At 61.9% G+C, this 10004-nt stretch overlaps 1 protein-coding gene across 5 annotated transcripts in view; it reads right to left on the bottom strand.

Moving 5' to 3' along the window:
* The window catches only part of GSE1 (Gse1 coiled-coil protein), a 121215-nt gene that overhangs the window by 24873 nt on the left and 86338 nt on the right, over window positions 1–10004 (bottom strand). For all 5 annotated transcript variants that reach the window (XM_023229023.3, XM_023229018.3, XM_023229020.3 and 2 more), the window contains one exon: window positions 2329–2528. In XM_023229023.3, the coding sequence (XP_023084791.1) occupies window positions 2329–2442 (114 nt within the window). In that variant the 5' untranslated portion in view covers window positions 2443–2528. The remainder of the gene's footprint in view (window positions 1–2328; window positions 2529–10004) is intronic.

Below are 10004 nucleotides of genomic sequence, written 5' to 3'. Positions count from 1 at the left end.
GGGAGGCAAATCTGTCATTCTCTGGTGATTAGAGCAAGGGTTCCACAGTCAGACAGGCAGGACATGCCCTGTTAGCTTTAAAACAGGCTTTTTCATCTCATTTCTCCTCTCGCAGCTCCCACTACCTGAGAGAGAGTGGTGACCCCGAGAAGAGGCCGAAAAGCCTCCGGCCTGGCACCTCCCACCTGCATCTGCGGGCTCGGAGGCCCCTAATGACTCGTGGCCAAGGCTTTGGGCGGGGTGGGAGGGGAGTCCTCTCTCCGCCTCCCCGCTCCCTGAGAGGATTAAATTCCCCGCTGAGCCTCTGTGCCCGAGTGAGCGAGGAGCTGTACATCACCTGCTAATCCAGCTCCCAGCCCCGCGCCTTCCCTGGTGGCACTGTGTTCCATGAAGCGCCGAGGTGGGAAACTGCTGGAGCGGGGCTGTCGCGCCCCTGCTCTGCCCTGGGCTCGCTCAGTGTTCCCAAGGCGGTAAGGACCCTCCGAGGAGGGACCAGCTCAGAGCAGAGGCGTCACCAGGGAAGGCGCTGGAACCCCCTCGAGGCGTCCTGGGCCTAGGCCAGGAGCTCCAGCTGGGGTCAAGGCAGTGGCTGGGTGCAGGGTCCCAGCCGGTAGAGGCTCCTGGTCCAGGCTGGGGCAGGGAAGTGGCCTCCCGTGAGCTGCGGGCGTGGGCACCAGCAACCAGGCCCCACTAGTGGGGCGCGAGGAGCCTCAACTATTTGACTCACGTGATTCAGGGCCCCTGTGGTCAAGGCTGACCCTGGGGGGTGGCCTCTGGAGGCAGCGGAGCTGGTAACAACTCCCTCATCCTGCCTCAAACCAGGACCAGGGCCGCCTTGGGCTGCTGCAAGCCCTGTGGGGTATGGAGGCCCCTCTGGCCTGGGTCCACCCTCCAGGCCACGCCCTGCCCCGCCATCTCCAAACCTCACACGAAGGATGAGTGAAACTAAGAGAGGCTTCGGGGGCAGAGGAGGTCCAGCAAGATGAGGACCCCGGGCAGGTCTGTCCTCTCAGCCAGGGAAGGCGTGAAAAGAAGCAGAGGCAACGTCAGGCCCCGGGGGTCCCAGTCTAGAGCTCCCAGGGATCCCCACAGCGACCCTGGATCAGGGCCTGCCCGGCGGCTGTCACCTGTGGACTGAGGCTGGCTCCCTTCCCATACCTCTGGGGACAGAGGACAGACAGGCCCTGAGGATGACCAGGTGGCTCCAACGCCCATGTGTCCCGCCCCCCGCCCCCGGGGGAGACGGCTGGTGCAGCGAAGACCCGCTCCCCTCCCCCCCACCTTCTTTGTGGTTTAATTAGTGTTTCCAAGTGGGGCCGTCCCTCTGGGAACTCAGCAAAAAAGTCCAGGCGACAGCGGCACCGGAGAATCGTTTTTAATTAGGAAGGGCCCATTCCAGGCTGTGCGCCAGGCATGGGGGCTGGGAGAGCTGCAGGTAGCCACCCGAGGGCGCGCTAGCCCCAGGCAGGGGCGGAAGAGCAGCTCTCAGTGCCAGCTCCTTCCACACAGGCAGGCCCCAGTACAGCACGAGGGGCTCACGGACATGAGGAGCCCCGAAAACTTGGGGAGGGGCCTCTGCTGGGAGCCCCAAAAGTAAGACAGAAACCCAAAACCCACCAGAGGTCTTGTTCTGATAGCTTCGGGGCTGGCATCTTTCCTACCTCAATCCTTTGTTGAGGTCACAGACTGTGAGAGTCACAGGCAGTCTGCCGGGTGTTCGGCGTGCAGACACCACTCTACGGCTTGACAGTGCTACAGCTGTGAACTGGACTTCCACCCCCGCCCAAATCCGTGTGTTAGAGCCCTGACGCGCAGGGCCTCAGAACGGAACTGCATTTGGAGACACAATCTTTAAAGAGGTGACTCAATGAGAATGAGGACATGAGGGTGGGCGCTAAACCAACTGCCTGGTGTCCTTACGAGGAGAGATCAGCACCCAGACACGGAGACACCACAGGCGACCCAGGGAGAAGGCAGCCACCAGCAACCCCCGACAGGCCTCTGGGGAAACCAGCCCTGCCAGCCCCAGATCGTGAACTTGTGGCCCCCAGAACAGGAGGAAATAACGGGACACCCCCAGCGGGTGGTTTCTTCCGACAGCCTGGGCAGACTGATGCGTGGGCCGAGGTTCTCACCCGCACGGGGCCTCCAGGAGGGCGCCGCTGTCACTCTCACCTCACATTCCAGGGAAGGAGACGGAAACTCCGAGTGGGGGAGGGGGTGTCTTTGGAATTTCAACTCAACCTTGAAAGCTCCAGAGCCCCCAACGGATGCCTGAATCCAGCCTCCCCGCAGAAGATGCTGGGCTCCCGGCCCCGCCCCACTCACCTGCCGGGTTTCACTCCTCCAGACGCCATTGACGGTTTTGGTTGGAGCGATGGTCACCACGGGGGGTGTGCTGGGCACGCTGTGGCCCCCAGCGGGGACGATGATAGGGCCCATGGGCACGCGCTTGGGTGTGCTGGCAGGGGAGCTATGGTTGGTGGCCGGAGAGGACACGGGGGACGACTCGCTGCTCAGTGAGGACCCTGTGGAGGAGAAGACGGTGGTCTGAGCGGGAGAAACAGTGACAGGTGGGGACCTGGCTTCCAGCTGTCCCCCTGCCCCAAGTGAGGCACCCAGAGCACCAGGTCTACCAGCCTCGTGGGCCCCCAGCCAAGACGGGCAGGCAGGAGACACCCCTCCCGAGGCCCCACTGGGTCAGCAGCTCAGTCTACCCCAGGCACTCCCTACCCCTTCGCCCCACTGACCCTGGTCATGTGGTCCATGATGCTCTGGTGCCCAGGGCCGCCCACTGCCACCAGACAGAAAGGAGCCTGGGCAGGGCGGGCAGGACCAGCACCTGACATCCCTGAGTGAGGGACGAAGGCAGCACCTTCCGGGACAGACACGTCCTGGAGTTAGAGAACACACGTGTTTCTAGAGTCGTGAGCCAGTGGTCTGTGAACAACCCGGGACACACAGGCCAGCCGGGCCACGCACCCTGCCCCGCCGAGGCAGCTCCACAGGTGAGCAGCGGGGACCCCACGCCTCCAAGTCTTCCCAGGGAGCCCCATGTGCTTGGGGAATGTGGGGGTCACAGGAAACGGCACCCCCTCTGGGGACTCCCACCAGGCTGGGGAGACAGGGGGCTGGAGGGTGGCAGGAAACAAACATAAGAAGTGGTCAGCAGTGGCCGGGCGCAGTGGCTCACGCCTGTCATCCCAGCACTTTGGGAGGCCGAGGCGGGCGGATCACGAGGTCAGGAGATCGAGACCAGCCTGGCCAACACGGTGAAACCTCGTCTCTACTAAAAATACAAATATTAGCTGGGTGTGGCGGCAAGCACTTGTAATCCCAGCTACTTGGGAGGCTGAGGCAGGAGAATCGTTTGAACCCGGGAGGCGGAGGTTGTGGTGAGTGGAGATCGCGCTGCTGCACTCCAGCCTGGTGACAGCGTGAGACTCCATCTCAAAACAAAAAAAGAAGCGGTCAGCACCCCCCAACGGGGCCCAGCCAAGCAGGGACGCAGTGTGGTGGTGGCTGAGGAAGCCCAAATGGCAGCCACTCAGGGTGACCCTGGGGGAGTTTTATTTTTACATTTCAGAAACTGAGATGTAATTCACCATCTTGAATGATACATGTCAGGAGGTTTGCCTAGGTTCGCTGTTTACAACCACCACCACGACCTACCCCAGAACTCGCCCATCGTCTCAGAAAGAACCCCTCAGCCCCCCAGATGCCGTGGGGATGGGAGAATGGGTGGCTGCAGCCCCGCTGGTAGCAGCGGGAGGGTACAGGGCAGGCAGGAGGGCTCAGGGCCTGGGTGACAGATGGCTACAGCCAAGAGGACACCCCAAGGGCAGGGGGTGTAGACGGGCAGGTACAGCAGGGGTTTGGACAGGCGAGGACAGGGAGAAGTGTTCCCAGGCCCTAAGGGAGGGGGCTCCCTCCACCACGGAGCAAAACTGCCTTCTCAGACCAAGGCTCCCCTCTGTTGCCTCCCTCCCACCCAGGTCAGAAGGGGACCAAGCGTGTGGGGTGGCAGGGGTGGGGTTGAGGATGTCCAAAGGCACCTGCTCCAAGAGTCCTCCTATCCCCCAAGCAGGTACCAGCCTCACTTCCACAGCCCCCACCCCCTTGTTGTGGGGGTCAAGTCCCGGTGACCGAGGCCAGAGCAGCTCCCCAGAGGCTGGGGCTGGGCCTGGGGCTCCAGAAGCTCTGCTGCTTCCGGGTCAAGAGCCCTGCCCACCCCCACAACGCTCGGCGGGGACACAGCTGCACGTTCACACCCCCGACTCCAGCTGCCCCGCAGCCTGCAGGGAGGAGACCCCGTGCCGCTCACACGGTTGTGGACTTGTACACAGGTCAGTGTGCAGCTCACCCTCCCCAAGCCCCTGACACAGGCCTAGGGAAGCTCTCCACCCCCAAAGCCAAACACAGCACCAACCAGTGTCCAGCACAGGCCAAGGTCCCCCACAGGGCAGGCCACAGAGGTGGCCCTGGATTCTGTGGTATCACAGCACAGTGTCCGCTGGGGCAGGTTCCGGCAGGACAGACACACGTCCACCCACCAGCAGCACCGTGCGTCCAGGCATCCACACATCACAGCAGCTGCGCAAGCTCACACCTGGGCTCATGGGGCCAGCTGCTGCCGTCTGAGGTGGTGAGGTGCAACTGGGCACCTTCTGTTTGCAAAAGCCCCACTTGGGAGGCACCTGCAGCCCGGGGCATGACAGAAGCAGGGGTGAGATGCCCTTTCCAGGAGAACCGCAGCCCATCAGCTCCCGGCATCCTCCCCGACTTCTGTTCAGAACTGGCCTTGGTTCCGGGGGCAGAAGCAGCCTCATCTCCCCTTCACTACGTCCGGACTGGGCACACACATTCACCAAAGAAAACTGCTGCTTCCAGGGGGTTCCCAGAGTCATCAGGCAGCCAAAGTGGCCTCCGTGGTGTGACCGGGAGGCGGAGGCCCCACAGGCATCCCCATGTGGAAACAGAGCTTGGCTCTCCAAAAGCTGCTCCCTTGGGGTGGGGCAGCTGCCCCGTCCCCAGGGCACAGCCTGTTGCCTCCTGCAGAAACACTATCTGGGCCTCTTTAACGTGGATTCCTGGCTTGTGTGCAGCCTGCAAAACTGGACAGGGCAGCCCCACGGCAGACACTCAGTCCAGCCAGATCGGCCATGCCCCAGAGCAGCCCGGAGGCACAGTCACATTCTGCCCAGCAATGAACTGCTCAAGGCAAGGCCCCCACCTCATCACGCTCCCACCCACCGCAACCTGGCCCAGGTAGGGAGTGAGGCTGACGGCTGCTGCCCCTGAGGCCTGACCCGCCCCCAGATGGACCAGCCACTCACTCACTGCCCACACCCCGAGAACTCCACCACCCCAAGTCGGCTGGGCCAACCCCTGGGACTGGGCACTGTGCCGACGGGATACTAGATCCACCCGAGGAAGGGAAACGCTGGCTGCGGGGCAGGGCACCATGCCCCTCACCTCGGGGGCAGGGGGGCGGGACAGGAGAACCGGCCTCAGCCCTCCTATCTGTGGGTTCGCGCTGCACACTGGCAGTCTAGGTGCTTTTCTGTACGTATTTAGATTTTGAGAAAAAGTTCACTTAAAGTTTTTGGGGGGAAACACTAAAAACCAAGGAAAGGATCTTTCTTTCAAAAAAAATTCCGTGCAATCTCCATGGCTCTTCGGTTTCAGCTGTTACCGCTTCACTGAGCTCGGATTCCGTCCCGCGTAACTCACCCACCCGGCGCAGGGCCCCCCGGTTCCAGCACGTTCCGAGTTGTGCGACCATCACCACAATCCATTTTAGAGCATTTCCGTCACCCCAAAAGGAACCCGCAGCCCACGAGCAGCCACTGCCCTCTCCCCCAGGCCCCGCACGCACTGGCTTTTGTCTCTACGGAGGGGCCTGTTCCGGAGACTTCACATCAAGGGAATCCCACCGCGTGGCCTCGTCTGGCGTCTCTCACTGGGAGCCGCGTTTTCACGGCTCATCCACGTGGCAGCACCTAAGAGAATCTCTCCTTCCTGAGGCTAAGTGACAGTTCATCGTGTGCCTCTGTTCACCCACTCCTTACTGGTTTGCCCTCAGCTGGTGGCATACAGGCTGGGCCCGCCTTGTGGCCGCTGTGAACAGTACTGTGCCCACCACTCTTTTTTTTTTTTTTTTGAGACAGGATCTCACTCTGTTGCCCAGGCTGGGCTGGAATGCAGTCACAGCTCACTGCAGCCTCAACCTCTTGGGTTCAAGCGATCCTCCCACCTCAGCCTCCTGAGGAGCTGGGACTAAAGGCATGTGCCACCAGGCCCGGCTAGCGTTTTTTTTTTTTTTTTTTTTTCAGTAGAGACAGGGTCTCGCTATGGTGCCCAGGCTGGTCTCAAATTCCTGGGCTGAAGCGATCCTCCCGCCTCGGCCGCCCACAGTGCTGGGATTACACATTACGAGTCACTGCGCCTGCCTCACCACTCTTCTTCGTGGGATGCCCTCCTGTGCACCCAGCCCAAACCCGGGGTGACCCCATCTAGATTCCAGGAGCTATGAGTGGAGGAAATGTGGGCATCTGTGCTCTGGAGCTGAAAAAGGAAATAAAACCAAGACACCAAGAGCCGCCACCCCATCGAGGCAGAGGCTGCTGAGAGCTCACGATCCGGGCTCCTGCTGCCCAGGGGAAAAGTTGGGGCCAATGGCCAGGTGGGCTCTGGGTCCTCCCTGGGGACCGGACAGACGGCTGGGAGGTGGGAGCAGGAGCCCCACCATGTGGGAAGCCTCAGGGATCTCAGAGACTTCTCTGCACCCCAACTCTACAAATGGGGAGAACCTTGCAGCCCATGCCATAAGGGGTGCAGAGACCCCACAGTGCCCCATCCCTCTGAACCCCACTTCCCAGAGACCCCTCGCCATGACCAAGGCAGCCTCCACTCGAGTCTCCGAATGAGCCTTGTTTCTAAGCACCAGCAGGTGATGAAGTGAGGGGTACGTGAGGGGCAGGGAGCTTCTCTGAGGAAGGGTCTTGCCTGGGGCCCGGGGAGGCCATTGACACTCAGCGGCCTAATCCCTGCTGGGGGTGCTACTCACCAGACCAGCCAGCTCAGCCTCGATCGATGCCCCCACAACGCCAGGCCCATTAGCGAGGCTGGCGCCTGGCCCTCGAACCCTCATTCTCACCGCGTGACTGGAGCAGGAAGGTCTGTGATTGCTGTAATTAACTGGCGGTATTCAGCCAGGAGTTAGTCAATGAAACGGATCCGGATTGGAGATGACAAGAGGCAGCCCGCGTCCGCGTCACCTCTGCTGTCTGACCTCGAAGATTAGTGCTGAGGCCCACGGGCAGATGTAATTAACAGCTGACACCCCAAAGTCAGCCAGTGAGTGGATTGAGGGCAAAAACAGGACTGCAGCACCACAGCAGCACCTGTCAGCCACCCAGGCTCAGGCCCACCCCGCCAGGCAAAAACCACCGGCACCCCCTGAAGAGTCATCAGTCTTTAAGAGGCGCCCGGGGGCCAGGCCCCAGGACCACTCTCCGGGCACTGGAGACTGAGGCGGGCGTGGCCTCACGGCGGTCAGGCCCCAAAGCCACAGGCCCTGGCCAGGCCAGCAGCGAGCACGGAAGGAAAGGGGAGGGGAGGGCAGGGCACTCTGAGGGGTAAAGACTCCTCTGCTGAGCTTGGGCACAGGCTTTCCCCGGCTGCCGTCCTGCACGGCCCTGACCCACCCCAGAGCCCGGCCCCACTGCAACCACTCAGGGGAACGGCGGAGAGAACAGAACGGTGACTAACGGACGTGCTTCCCTGAAGAGGGTCCCTGGAACGTCTCTGTGAGATGCCCACTCCCCCAGCCAGGGCTGCCCACAGCTTAGCAGGGCCAGAGCCCCAGGGGGCAGCTCCGGTGTCCACAGCCCAGGCCTAGCCCATGCCTACCCCATGCTGCCGATGGAGACACAGATGAGGAGCAGTCTGAACAGGCAGGTGAGTGATAGACCCGTCACAGCCCCTCGGAAGGAGGGTCCCCAGCTGCAATTTGCCCCCTGCTTTCAACCATGCAGGGACAGGTGCCAGCCAGGGTGGGAACCCAGGGGACCCTGTGTGTCTTCCTGTCACCTGTTCTGTCCCCAAGTCAGTGTTCACAAGTTTCTTTTTAATTACAAAATATTTTTAGAGACAGGGGCTCTCTCTGTTGCCCAGGCTGGAGCGCAGTGGCACAATCATGACTCACTGCAGCCTCCACCTCCAGGGCTCAAGTGATCCTCCCACCTCAGCCTCCGAGTAACTGGGACTACAGGCCTGCAGTATCACACTCAGCTCCCAGCTCAACCTTGAAACAGCTATGGGCAGAGTCCACTCAGCAGGAGCCTCAGTGTGCCACGTGCCATGACTCTGGAGTAGCCACGCCAACAGTGATGCCGGCTGGGCCCTCGGCCGGTGTGAGCTGGAACAGCTGGAGGGAGGGCGGGGCAGGTCCACAGAACCTGTGTCTGCCTGGGCTGCTCCTCCACTCTCTACCCTCACCTACTGAGCTGTTTCCATCCAAAACCTGGGAACCCAGCCCCGGCAGACTCGTGGTGACATGGATGTGGAAAGGAGCCTGGCCACAGGAGGTCCAGTCCCTTTGCCCGGGAGGCCCAGAAGGCCCATGGGAGCCACAGGAAGCCACCAGCCAGTGAGTAGGCAAGTGGGACAGGAGCCGAGTCACCCCAGCTGCTTTCCTTGAAATCTGGCCAGCTGAACAGGAATAGCAGACCCCAAGGGAAAGAGCCAGTCAGCTCCCCGCCCACTGGGAATCACGGGGGTCTGGGAGGTGAAGTCCCCATCACACAGGTGACGAGAACAGGCTGGGAAACCTTCTGGAGTCACCGCAGCCCTGGCACATGGGACAGCAGGCACACCACAGCGCAGGGCTGAAGTCATACCATGACCCCCTGCGTCCCAGGGAGACGTGGGAGACGAAGTAGTAGCAGCTGCCCTACGTGGCTCCCAGGACGGGGCTCTCCCAACCTGCGGCCTGCGTCCACCCATGAGGCCCCACCTCACAGCTGCAAAGGGTGGGGGGCTGTCAGCCAGTGGCGGGCTCCCATACCCACCCTGCCATCGTGTGCCACAGTCATCAAACCCAAACTGACAACGGGAGGCGTGGGTTTCTAGCTTGAAATGCATTTGGCCGGGGCCGATTATTTGCCGAACAGCGTGAGCTGAGATGCTGGACCCTGGGAGCCAGACAGGGCCGGGAGAGTCCGCGTGAGGCCACAGGAGCTGAGACGGGTACCCCGAGGGAGGTGGGGCATTAGGACGAGGAGGAATAAAGAGGCACAGTGGTTGCAGGGAGGCAGAGGGTGCATCGGGGAAACTGGAAAAATATCACCCTGGTATCCAAGTGGCTAGGGGAAGCCTTGCCTCCATGATCCCAGGACAGGCCCCCACCGGCTGACATGCCAAGTACTGGGTCCCTCCACCATGCCCAGGGCTCCCCACTGTGCAATGCGGAGAAGGGGTCAGGATAGGTGGTGGGGTCCTCTCCACCGGCCTTGCTCCCCTCCGCCCCCTGCCCCCCGGGCCAGGAGGACAGAGGGGCACCCTGAGGACGCCGCGGTGCTCACACCTGTGCTGGAGACAGACGGGCTCCAGACGCCTGCAGATCCACCGCCACCGCAGACTGACACCCACGCGAGGCGCGCCTGCCAGGCGGGATCCTTCCTCCGTGTTTGTTTTGCTGTTTTCTTTGAGAGGCAGATTTCCCAGGCAGTGGCAGAAAGGGGGAGCCTCTCCCCCGCCCAGGCCGGCTCCACGGCGGAATCACTCCCACGGCAAATCACGAGGAAGGCTCCATGGTCCCGGCTCACTCAGGCGGGATCTTGGTTTCAGGTGGCACCAGGGACCAAACAGTAACCAGATCTGCCTCCCCTCTCGCCTGCAAAGCCAGTGACAAGACGAGGCAGGCAGCCAGCAGACACCACCAGGGGAAGGCGGCACAGGGCCCCGCAGGCCTTGATGACGAGAGAGCAGTTTCAGCCCCA

Source organism: Piliocolobus tephrosceles, chromosome 17 (assembly GCF_002776525.5).
Source record: "Piliocolobus tephrosceles isolate RC106 chromosome 17, ASM277652v3, whole genome shotgun sequence".
In the NCBI taxonomy this organism is placed as follows: Eukaryota; Metazoa; Chordata; class Mammalia; order Primates; family Cercopithecidae; genus Piliocolobus; species Piliocolobus tephrosceles.
Note: the sequence above shows the minus strand (reverse complement) of the source record. Positions and strands in the feature narration are given on the sequence as shown.